The 13,347-nt window shown below is 33.7% G+C and overlaps 1 protein-coding gene across 1 annotated transcript; it reads left to right on the top strand.

Annotated features, from left to right (window-relative positions):
* Positions 1 to 7,922: 7,922 nt before the first annotated feature.
* On the top strand, positions 7,923 to 9,421 carry LOC133880108 (uncharacterized). Its single transcript, XM_062318988.1, has one exon. The coding sequence runs from the start codon at positions 8,165 to 8,167 to the stop codon at positions 9,113 to 9,115; it is 951 nt and encodes a 316-aa protein (XP_062174972.1). The 5' UTR covers positions 7,923 to 8,164; the 3' UTR covers positions 9,116 to 9,421.
* The last annotated feature ends 3,926 nt before the right edge of the window (positions 9,422 to 13,347 follow it).

The raw sequence follows: 13,347 nt of genomic DNA, 5'->3' as shown, positions 1-13,347 counted from the left end.
TATTTGACTTAACTAACTTCTATTAATGATTATTTCAAAAAGCTTTTCCCCAATGAATTTGGCTTAAGTGGCATACGTGTCGTAATTTTTTCAACGATTCGGATTTAATTTTAATTTTTGTTACAAGAAAGAGAGTCATGCATGAGTAAAATTAAATTTGAACTATTTACAGAATCTAAGCCAAAATCATTTCCCCATTAGCCAATTAGGAAGGAGAACGTGCTAGAAAGATGCCGAGTTTTTTCCGTGTCCTCTTATCTTTTTATGTATTAGTGGCGCATTTGGAATATATATTTGACCGTTAGATGTAATAAAACAAAATTTTTGACCCCAAAATGAATTTGCTTAATCTTTTTTTTTTTTTTTTTACAAAGAAATGGAGAGAATCATATTTCCTTGAGTATATGCAGCATCCAAAAACTCAAATTCAATATTTTCTATATATGGTGCTAATATTGTTATTATTGAGATAACCGCCTTTAAAAATGTGTATTTGGTTTAGCTAATGATGCCGTTAAAGATATAATAGATCAGGTTTTGATGAAAAAAATTTCAAATTTCAGATTGTATTCATAATAATGTTTTGTTGAAACAATCTGCTCTATTTTATTGATTCAGTAATAAAAGTGTTACAACTTTATTAAAAAAAAAAAAAAAAAAAAAGAGAGAAAGAATTGAGTGTATTTGGACATTTACAAGTATCCATGTCAATTGGTCTAACAATCTGTTTTATGTAGCTATAATACTATAATATTTTATATAAAAATAGGTATTTAAATTGTAAATAGGATAATTATCTTCTCTTTGACCATAAAGATGGGTTCCCAAAGGATCTATTTTGACTTTTTTCATTTTATTAATCGTTCAAATAATAAAAAATGTATTTTTTATTTTTTATTTTTTTTTAGCATTAGAAGGGAGATTTCAAAGGTATGCATATCAAAATGTCTGTATTCAAAGTACCCCAACCAAATTCACTTTAATGATTGACTCAAAAGCATCGACGTCGTTTTGTGAGGGTACAATATTTAGTAGTATGAGAAGATATGGGTCAAATTTGGTGGTTTGTGGGATATAGATAGCACATTTCAACCGTTCAAGATTTTATAATAAGGATGGTTAGAACCGGATTTGGCTTAGGTGCTATAAAAAGAATTCACCAATATCTAAGTTTTTTTAAATCATATTTTTTTTAATTTATGAAAAAGAGAGATATTAAATTGAGAAAATTCAAAAAAAAAAAAACAAAAAAAAACATTTAAGCCAAATCCGAGTAATATCACTCTTCATACCCATTTAATACTGGCTGACAGCCCACTACGGCGTGTTTTAAGCGACTTTTTTTTTTTTATTTTTTGTTTTAAGTGGCTAACGTGAGAAACTATTTAAAACACGACACGTTAACTAAGGTAAAATGAGTGTGATTATTGGGTGTGAATAGTAGCATTGGTCTTGCAAGATAGCCAATTTGATAAAGGATCATACCATACTTAGAATGACAAGAAAATTTAAATTTCTTAATCAATTGTAGACTCTTTTTTTTTTTTTTTTTCGATTGTAATTATGGAGAAAAATTAATACAAAGACACAGAACAACTCTGTAAAGAGCATTTTCATCCAATTCTTTTACCTTAACCAAATTAATTAGACAGGAAGAATACCAGAAATCTTAAGAAATTAACTAAAGTCCATTGTTTAATAGTAATTATGATGAGCTTCCCAAGTCAACGAAGACAACCAAAGTATTTGGCACTTAAGGGGCTTGACAAGACTAAATTAGTTGTTTGCTTTAAATATTTCATCCTCTTGTTTTGTCTTTATTATCATACTTAATAAGCCCTACCTCCAACCTTAAAGGGAGACTAATTCTTTCCTTTGCCTGCAACCGATTGGCTGTAGGTGTTTTTTCATATGATCAAGATATTTAGACAGCATTTACTTTTTAAAAAAAAAGATATTTAGACAGCATTCTATTTATGGCAATGTTCTTCTACTGTTTTAAATTTAATTCTTCATTTAAAAAAGAAAAAAGAGAAATGCTATTTTTTCAACTCCAATCTCATTTCAATAACTTCTTTTAAGATCAATCGTTAGATATACAGGACCACATGTAGAAAAATAAATCAAATGATTGGTTTGGAAAAAAAAAAAAATGTATGAGAGTTGGACAAGAGTTACAGAAGTAATAAGTTTCTAAAAAAAAATGACAAGAAATATGACACAAGAAAATTCCTAACCCCGGATATAGAGGATTGGCCGAGGCTAAAATAGGTCAAATATTTTTTCGGATACAGATTTCTAGTACTATGGGGTCCACTTACTCACCTGTTTGGGCATGTGGGCTTCATTAGAACTCTTTCACATTAGTAATCCGGATAGCAAATTACCAAAACCCGGATCCATATTTTTCTTGTATTGGCCCATTGTCGGCTATACCATATAAAAATTTAGTCGGTCACTTAAGGTTCCCAATTTAACAAGGGCCCCAATTAAGAACATAAATTTCTTTCAAATTGGTTTGTAAGAAATTTCATATAACTCACATATAAATTTGACATGTGTCCCTTGACATGTAAGAAGCACATGTTATTTTAATAGCATGTGTTTCTCACATGCTTTTTTAATAGCATTAATAAAAAAACATGTGCTTCTTACATGTTTAAAGGACACATGTCACTATTTTATGTGAGTTATATGAAATTTCATACAGACCGGTTTGTAAAAAATTTCTGTCCTCCAATTAATGAATATTAATAAGAATTTTTCTTTTTTTAGGAAAAAATATTTAAAGGCTTAATTATAGTTAAAGTTCTTTAATTAAAGCCCCTAAATATAGTAATAAACAACTAAAAAGGAATTAATATAATCCAATTCTTGAACATTTCCTTCTAGAAAAAAGTCTTAAAAATTGATAGTACTAAATAAGATAATCAAATAATATTAAGACATTCTTAAATAAAATTCATTTTCCAACTTTAAATGTTCTAGTCTTGTAAATAATATAAATTTTTTGGAAAATGCTAGTTTTACAACACCCACACAACATGAGCACAACACCCTCTCACATCAGGGTGAGCCCTAGTGTGTGGGTCCCACCCTCATGTGAGGGGCTGTTGTGCCCATGTTGTGTGAGTGTTGTGCAGCAATCAAACCCCAAATTTTTTTGGGCCTTATGATGAGCATTGAGTTGCCAAAATTCCAATCAGAATTTAAATTAACAACAATTTTGCATTTCAAAAAGCAAGAAAAATAATTTTTAAATAAATTTATAATATTAATAGTAAAGTTATTATTATTTAATTATTATGTGGAGCATTATCTATAGTTTTTTTCAATCTTTTTTTTTTTAATTTATGAAAAAGAGTAATATTACTCTTCATACCCATTTAACACTGGTTGACAATCTAACACAGCGTGTTTTAAGTGACTTTCCTTTTCTTTCTTTTTTTAATTTTTTATTTTAAGTGACTAACGTGAGAAACTATTTAAAACATGACACGTTAACCAGGGTAAAATGAGTGTGATTATTGGGTGTGAAGAGTAGCATTAGTCTTACAAGTATTTGATAACCGGTTTGATAAAGGATCATACCATAGTTAGAATGTCAAGGAAATTTAAATTTCTTAATCAATTGTAGACATTTTTTTTTCGATTGTAATTATGGAGAAAAATTAATACAAAGGCACCGAACAACTCTGTAAAGAGCATTTTCATCCAATTCTTTTGCCTTAACCCAATTAATTAGACTGCAAGAATACCATAAATCTTAAGAAGTAAATTAAAATCCATTGACTAAGAGTAATTATGATGGAAGAATGCTAAAGCTTCTTCTAGTGTTCTTCTCCATCTAGAAGGATATAAATGTAATAATAAAATTAAAAATTTGCATCCACATCATCCAAAAAGATATAAATATAATTTTTTTTATTAAATTTATGTCAATTCCAGATGGATACCAAACAAGTGAAACAACATTAAAAGGGGATTTGATTCTTACACTACACCATCACAACAACTGCACAACAACCCCTTATATGAGGGTGAGCCCTAGTGTGTGGGACCCACCTTCATGTGAGGGGTTGTTGTGCAGTTGTTATATTGGTGTTGTAAATCTAACATTTTCCCATTAAAAGGGACCGTAACCTTCCTCTCAATTATGAAGAGCTTCCCAAGTCAATGAAGACAACCAAAGTATTTGGCACTTAAGGGGCTTGACAAAAGACTAAATTAGTTGTTTGCCTTAAATATTTCATTGTCTTGTTTTGTCTTTATTATCACACTTAATAAGCCCTACCTACAACCTTGAACCTTAAACAGAGACTAATTCTTTTCATATAATAAAGATAGTTAGACAGCATTCTATTTACGACAATGTTCTTCTACTGTTTTAAATATAATTCTTCATTTAAAAAAGAAAAAAGAGAAATGCTATTTTTCCAACTCCTATCCGACTTCAACAACTTTTTTTAAGATTAACCATTGGATATGTAGAACCCATATGTAACAAAACAAATCTAATGATTGGTTTGAAAAAAATGTTGTATGAGAGTTGGACAAGAGTTGGAGAAGAAATAGGTTTCTAAAAAAAAATGGATAAGAAATATGACACAAGAAAATTCCTAAACCCGGATACAGAGGATTAGCTGAGGCTATAATAGGTCAAATATTTTTTCGGATACAAATTTCTAGTAATATGGGGTCCACTTGCTCACTTGTTTGGGCAAGTGGGCTCTATTAGAACTCTTTCATATTAGTAATCCGAATAGTAAATTATTAGGATCCAGATCCATATTTTTTTGGTATTGTCCGAGTGTCGGCTCTACCATATAAAAATTTAGGCTGTCGCTTAAGGTTCCCAATTTAACAAGGGCCCCAATTAATGAATGTTAATAAGATCTTTTGTTTTATTTTTTAGAAAAAAAAAATATTTGAAGGCTTAATTATAGGAGTAATGCTACATATCATCCCCTTATCCTCCTTTTGTCCTCCCAAATTTGATGTGGCTCTTAAAATCACCATTAAATTTATGATAAATCATTATTGAATTTTGATCCAATGGTGATTTTAAGAGCCACATCAATTTTGAGAGGATAAAAGGTGGACAAAAGGATGATGTGTAGCATTACTCTAATTATAGTCAAAATTCTTTAATTAAAGCCCCTAAATATAGTAATAAGCAATTAACAAGGCATTAATATAATCTAATTCTCGAACATTTCATTATAGAAATAAGATAATCAGATAATATTAAGACATTCTTAAATAAAACTCATTTTTCAACTTTAAATGTTATAGTCTTGTAAATAAAGAGATTTTTTGGGCTTTGTAATGAGCATTGAGCAACCAAAATTCCATTCATAATTTAAATGGATAAAAATTTTGCATCTTAAAAAGCGAGAAAAATATTTCTTAAATAAATTTATAATATTAATATTTAAGTAATTATTATTATTATTATTTTCTTTTTTTTAAAAAAAAAAAAAAAACTTAAACTTGTCACCTTTAACCTTAAAATATAACGAGTGAGCCCTATCTTTTTTTGATGAATTAGTCGGCCCTATCTTGCTCTAAAGCATTAATTGGAACATGTATTGAAACAATGAAACATGTCATGTAACGTGTAAGAAAAACACAAAAGATCGAAGAGGAAATTTCCTAGATTTGACGAGGCATGCAAATGAGATTGTTATATTTATTGTGTTGGTTGCTCAAAGGATATATATTAGGTGGTGGAAATTACTTTACGTAAGACATAAAAGGAGGGGGGGCCAATTCCCTCGCCGACCATTTCAAACGAACCTACCCTAGTACCCTCCGACGGTGGGCTTGAGGGACAATAAACACCAAGTTGAACCTTTGAACAGGTTATTCGCATAGTTTGGTTGCCAAAAATACCCTAATTCCCAAGTCCCCAAGGACCCCAAGTCCCCAAGTCCTTCCCATTTTGTGGGGGCAAAATCAATGCTGTGCCCACTCAAATAGTGAAAAATTGACTATGGTGCCAACTTGTTATATATGGACAGGGAATTTCCTACAATTGAAAATCACCTTCAGTATCTTTATTTTCTCCTATTCGTACAAGGTACATGAGATGAGGTTCTTTATTTTATCTGTGAAAACCGCAGACGCTCTTTTAAATCTGACTGAGCCATAATTTAATCTAGCCCCATCAGGGCATTAGTACGAGTCAATGCGGCTAATACTAATAGGATTAAAGATTTTCATTTTGGGAGTCGAACTCTTACCTAATTACGTGCCCAATTACTTTGGGAATTTACTTGAGACCACTGAACCACTACCACTGATGATTTATCCAATTTTCTTTAAGCAATGAATTGTAGAAAATCTGAATCCGATACGATGTCACACATGATTTATTTACTTTTGGAACCATAAAAGAATTTTAACCCTCATAAACCAAGGAAAAGTCATTGCTGTAGGATGAAAAGCAAGGCCTACCATATCTTATTTGAAGTCAAGGAGTGATGGCTTTGCCCTAATATCACGTTAGTCCATGTTAAAGAAGGGAAAACGAAGAGCTTGACAATTATCTGCTTGAGGTTGACAACTATAAATTTGTAAATGAATCTCTGGAAGAATTATCGTTTGTAACTAGTCAAATTTAAGCATTTCAAATCCTTTTTTCATATCTAATGTTGCATTAGGTATCTATTGGTATTTTTTAAGCCTAAATAAGTTAGAAACATCATTGCCGGTTGATAGAGAGATTTAAAAAGGCATCATTTTTATCATCATCCTCTCTTTCTGCCGATGTATGCAAAGTGCATACGACTACCGGGACATTGACCATAATCTTGTTCAATGGGCATTTTTTTTTTTTGTTAGAATATTAATTAAATAATTAATTTCAATTTTTTTTTTTATTAATTTAAACTTTTGAGATATATGCTAATTTTAACATGGTATTAATGTCGTAGTTATGTCCAATCCTATCCTCCTACGGCTTCATTTATTGAAGAAGAATTTGAACCTACATGTGAGTAAGTATTAGAATATTAATTAAATGAGAAATGATCCCTAAACTCATTTTTCACAACAGCCCCACAACAAGTTGACGTGGCTGGTAATATTTTATTATTTTTTTTGTTTTTTTTTTTTTTTTTGTAAAAAAGTAATAAAATATTACCAGTCACGTCAGCTTGTTGTGGGGCTGTTGTAAGAAATGAGTGTAGGAATCATTTTTCTAATTAAATTTATCATTTACTATAAGTTTAAACTTTTGAAATATGTTTTTACTTTAACAATTTTTGTCTTTATTCCAATTTACGCTCTTCTAGATGACCAAAAAAAAAAAAATTATAAACATGAGTAGATGTTTTAGATTGGGTTTAGATATTATAATCTTGTTTTCGAGTTTTAAAACCAAGTCGTGTCTTCATCTAGATTTGATGATTAAGGATAGGAAAAATAAAAAAGATCACTCATTTGTATCATCAATTATTATAACCTAATTCTCAATTAAAAAAAAAAAAAAAGGGGGGGGGGGGGGGGGGTGGGGGGGAAGAACAAGTCATGCCCCCTAAAACATGTTGGTCATAATAAAGTCCCTATCCGTAGAAAAGTTCAAGTTACGTCTCCGCTCTCCAGGTTAACTGGACAGTTAAAAGTAAAAGTAAATCAAGAGAAGATAAAGAGGTAATTAATTAAAACAAAAGGACTTCTTAATGATACTCTAATATTTTCGCATAAGCTAATCATTACAAATCCTTTGTATAATTATGATATTATCCAACCGAAGTCAATTAACTCAGTTACTAAAAAATAGGTGCCTTTTTATGGTGATATTAACCCAACACCAGTTGTATTTTACGGACTGCCTTTTCTTCCTAAAGTACCCCTAGACACCGTGTCGTTCAATTTAATATTCACTGGCCCCTCCAACCCCCGCACAAGTACTCTCACTTTCTCACATAAAAACTCTCACCCCCTCCCCTTTTCCTTTTCTCTCTCTCAGGAACTACGAAGAAGACAAACCTCCCCCTTTGATTTCCTCTTCAAAAGTCTTTGCTTTCAAGAGCGGTTAACACCCTCCACAACCACCACCACCACTACCACCACCATATGATCAGCTACTGAAAACACTCACACATATTTATATATATATAAATATACGTAAATTTTGTAGGCATAGTGATAGTGTTAAATGAGGTGTAAGAAACATACCGCCGATTTCAGCAGCACCGTCGGCGTCTGCGCCTCCTGTCTCCGGGAGCGCCTCTTTGTACTAATCGCCGCGCAGGCTGAGGCCCATCAGAAGGAGGCTCAGCTCCCGCGAGCGGAATCGCGCGCCGCTTTGTCGGAGGATCCCAGGAAGTCCGACCCGACTCTGCCACCGCCTCCGCTGGTCTTCCCTCGGTCCGTGTCCCCCTACGTCGCTCGCCGCAAATCGGACGAGTCGACGTGGCAACACAACACCTCCCAAGACCGCCGGTTCTACAGCACTCCGCAGGTGGGCCCTACCTACGCGGGGGCTAACACCTTTGCTACCGTGGAAGCTTGTAGGAAGAAGAGCGGAAGGTTCTCGCTGTTGACGAAACTATTCAGGACCAGATCCGAGAAAATCGAGTCGGATCCTAGGGTTTCGTCTCGGGAATCGTGCGCGCCCTCGTCGTCGGCAACGATCTCTTCTTCTTCTTCTTCTTCCCCCTGGTTCACCGCGATCTTCTCCGGCAGCCGGAGAAAGAATTCGCGGCTCTTCGTCCTCGAAGAACCCTCTGCCCCCGAGAACAGAAAGCCTCGCCCGACAGCCGATCGAGGAATGTCTCCTGTAAGGACTGCGGATTCGGACAACGAATGCGATCGATCTCCGTCAGCCAGCGGGTACTCTTCGGAGTCGTGGAGGTCTCCGGCCTTCCCTGTTCGCCGGGGTCGGCAGGGACACACCCGGAACGTGTCCGGAATGGCGTTCTGCCTGAGCCCGCTGGTGAGAGCGAGCCCTAGCCGGCACTGGAACCAGAAGGGCTTGCAGCCGGATATGGCGGTCTCCGGAGAGGCCAGGGATCCAAGGAAGCTGCACCTCTCCACGGCGGGGTCGTTTTGCAAGAACCGTTCCAGGAAGCTCGCGGATTTCGGGAGAGTCCACCACAACCGTTGATTCCATTGACCGTTGACATTTCCCTCGCCGTTGAGAGCGTTGTCACGTAAAATTACTCTTTTGCTTTATATTCCTTTACGTTTTGGTTTTCTTTTTTTTCTTAAATTTTTGTATGGTTTATAATTTCACGTTACAAATTGATAGAGAGAGCGAGAGCGAGAGACAGCGAGAGCGAGAGAGAGAGATTGCGTGTTCCCTTCATACGAATGTTCATTATCACAGACAAATTATTATTATTATTATTTTTTTTTTCAATGTAAATATGGGATTCTTTTCGAAATTACCTATTGCCCTTCTCTTTTCACATTTTTGTACCTTATTGAGAAAGTATTCGGTACGTCTTAGGAAGCATAGTGGCTGATGCAGCGATGCTCCTCTTCGCCTACTTTGAAAATAGGCCAACTCAGAACATTAAGCAAAATGGGGGGAGGTGGGCCCCGTGGTTGAAATTTGATCGAGTGGACGTTGTGGTGGCATCCTGTCCGTCAAATGTGTTTGAAAAATTTTCTGGCGTACGGTGGTGGGGGCGTCCACGTATTTAAGCGTGTCCCTGCACTAAAGGGCATAAGGCCTTTTCCTTTTCACATTTTCTTCTGTGTTCGATCATTAAATGGGGGTTGAGAGGCTGCTGACTGATGGGCAGCGATGCAGTGTTACACAGAATTTAATGCTCCCACTGTGTCCGACTCCGATAGATCAGATCAGATCAGATCCGATGCGATGCTGTTGTTGGTGTTGTGAGCGTGTGGTGCGTGCGTGAATTTGGCCTAAGATGGACCACTGGGCAAACTGCTGGGACCCGATCTAATGGACCTGACAGGATCTTCTTTATCTAACGGTCAGGAAAAGTGGTGTCAAATTGTCTGGGAAAAAAATGTGTTCTGGTTGGGTTTTAGGTCTTCAAATTAAAGGGGTTTTGGTTTACTAGGGAATGGGAATTGGTACGGCCATTGTCCTTTAAAAGTTAAAACCGTTAAATTCTATGACTCTTTTTATTTTTAATTTTTTTCAATTTAAAGGGTGGGTTTTTGAATTTTTGGTCATTAATTTTCTGGGTTTTTTCTCTTGTGGGGCATGGCCAAAGTTCTCGAATGTATGATGGTCTTTCTTCTTTTTCTTTGCAAGAGATGGGAATTTATGGTCCGCCTTGGACTTTGAAATTTCGAACACAAGTGAACTTAAATTTGGCAGCTTCATCTTGTGACCTTTCCATGTGCCATTCAATGCTCTTTTACTACATTACTCCGTGGCCAACTTTCCTGCCAATTTGGTGTCACTTTTATTCCTTTTCCTGTACATTGGATTAATCTTTTCAATATCCCATTTTTATTTTGTAATTATCTTGCATTAATTTTTTAATCGATAATTATTAGAACTGCCATGTTAAAAGTGTGAGATAAAAATGTGATTTATAACAGTATTTATACCGGCTGAAGTCACGTATTTTAAGTAGTTTTCGTTTTATTTTTTTAAATAACTAATGTAAAAAGCCACACTTAAAACACGTCATATCAACTGATGTGAAAAACATGTAAAGAGCAGCATTACTCTCTCTTATCAGGTTGATTTGGAAGACCGAATATGATTAAAAAAATGCTTAGAGGACAACTTTTACTTCAATTCCTTTACAAACTCTCGTGACAGTATTTGTTGATTGACATGGTAAGTATACTGTGTTAATTTATAAAAAATTTATAATAAAAGTTGTACCCGTGGACACACTGGTTAATAATTTTTTCAGGTTATTGTCTGAATTCTTACCACAATTAATGGCTAGGCTAATCAGCAGCTGGCAAGATGTGTGGTGCTAGGCATGCCAGGTCTTATAATTGATAAATAAGTTGGTCAAAATTGAATTATGCTGCATTTAACACACTTTTAATGCTTAAAATCAAAGCTCATTACACTCTGTATCAACCAAATACCAACCCTCGTGAATAATATTTTCCGACAAAGTTCTGCAAGCCGCCACAACCTATGTATATTTTGTATGGGTGCAACTGTTGAAGGTTGGAAATGGCAATAGCATGCCATAGCTATGGGGCATTTGTCTTTCTTCAATTGGTGGCAAAATCTTTTGTCAAACGTTTAGGTGAATGGTTAGTTAGGATTATGTTTGTCATTCTTGGATGTGGGTTAAAATAATTTAACGCACTCAACAATTTTTCTTTTAATCTTTTTTTTTTTTTTTTTCTAAATTTCTAAATTTTGTTCTTTTTTATCATTTAAATTTTCAGGCCATGGTTTTGTCTCTCGATTTGAAGCTTGAAAAATTTAAGAAGGGTCCTTGTCATCGGCGTAATGTTAGAGACAATGTTTAAATTCAATTACTTTTTACTTCTTTTTTTTTTTGAGATTTAATTTATAGGGATAAATAGTGTTTTAACATGGTATAAGAGCAAAAAACATGTGTTCAAACCTTTGTCTTTGTCATTTATCCTACAATTCGATTATTATAGTGCACGTGTGATTTGGTCTCACATGTTCGAGAAATTGTTAAAATATTAATCAAATGATTAAATCAACTATTTCAGTTTAATTTAAGCATTTGTGATAAGTGGTGACATAACACAACCACTAAACATTAAATTTGAATGTGGCTAATGTGGTAAATGTCACGTTGATGGTTACGCTAATTTGTAAATTTGCGTGACGTTTACCACGAGTAATGTTAGGAATCATTTTTTTGTCATCTTTTCACCTTCCCAAAGTTGACGTGGAAATCCCAATTGGCTTTGGAATTGATCATTATTAAATTTTTATCCAATGATGATTTTAAAAGTCACATCAACTTTGGGAGAATGAAAATATGACAAAAAAAATCGTTTTAGCATTACTCCACTTACCACATAAGGTACTAAACAAATAAATTTGATCGTGATCGATATAATAAATGCGACGTGAACTCTGTCACATGAATTTCTAAATAACTTTAAGTAAAAACTGTAATACCCTAAGACTTTATAGGTAGAATTGTTAAATTTGCAAAGTCAAAGGTCAGATCTAGCTGGGTTTAAAAAGAAAATATAACCCCATATATAATAAGCTCCTTGCATGTATAGATTCAAGGAACTTTTGCCATTCATATAGTTATTTATTTTCCCTCATTCCTTTATTCTTTCATGTTGTGTCTTTCCTAGGAAAATGTTCTAAAACTTTCTTTTGACACAATCACAGATTAACCAGATTGAATATAAATGAGAAATGCTAAAGATGAGTCTTTCATCCTACCTTCATCACCCTCTTTTCCTTAAAAAAATTGATTTTAAAGAAAAAGTTGTCTCTGATGTCACATCAGAGACAACTTTTTAATAAAAATTGATTTTTTTATTAGCAAATGAGGATGAAGGGAGGATGAGAGACTCATGTGTAGAATGACTCAATATAAATTAAGTCTATGTGGGCTAGCTAGCCTTGTTAAACAATCTAGTTAAAGTAGGTGTTGGGTGGTATCGGGTTGGATTTTTAAAATTATAATTGAATGTGTAATAGATTATTATTAGATTTTAATTCAATATTAATTTTAAAATTCACATAAATTTTAGAAAAACTCAAAGAAAATATGGGTCTTTATTTTAACTACTCTAAACTGTGTAATTGAATTAATACATTGCTGTTAACTGTTAAGGTAACAGGATATTTGCCATTTCTTTAATTATATAGTAATTAATGTCTAGAATAAACATTAATTTAACACTTTGATTTATTAATCATATGTTTATCCCAATCTCAAAATTTACGTAATGAGCACTTTGAATTGTATTATCTTTTCAGATCAGATGCATGCAGAAATTATGTAAATCCTTGAAAGATGGAGACATAATAACTATAGAAAACTTTCTCAAAAAAAAAAACCTTTAGAAAACAATGGAAAAGTCAACCCAACTAAAAATAAATTAATTAATTAATTAAATTTAAGGAGAAGTCGTAACGGCTTAAATTTTTAAGTGTTTTTGAATTAATGGTGTTAAAGAATTATATGGCTTTTGTCACCCACGAGGCCCACGACTAATCAATGTTATAAAAAGATATATGAAATTTATTCTAAAAAAATTATATAAATAAATAAATAACAAAAGAAAGAAAAAAAGGGTTTGGACGGGCAGTGAGATGGCCGACTACCCTAATGTTTATGGAAATGGTTCGACCACCCTCATAAATTGAATAAAGAGAGCGGCCGAACCACCCATAGTGGAATGAATATCGATGTGAGTTTCTCTATCATCGGCCTC

This window comes from Alnus glutinosa, chromosome 10 (genome assembly GCF_958979055.1).
Source record: "Alnus glutinosa chromosome 10, dhAlnGlut1.1, whole genome shotgun sequence".
NCBI lineage: Eukaryota > Viridiplantae > Streptophyta > Magnoliopsida > Fagales > Betulaceae > Alnus > Alnus glutinosa.
The sequence above is the reverse complement of the archived record's forward strand: the minus strand, read 5'-3'. Positions and strand labels throughout refer to the sequence as shown.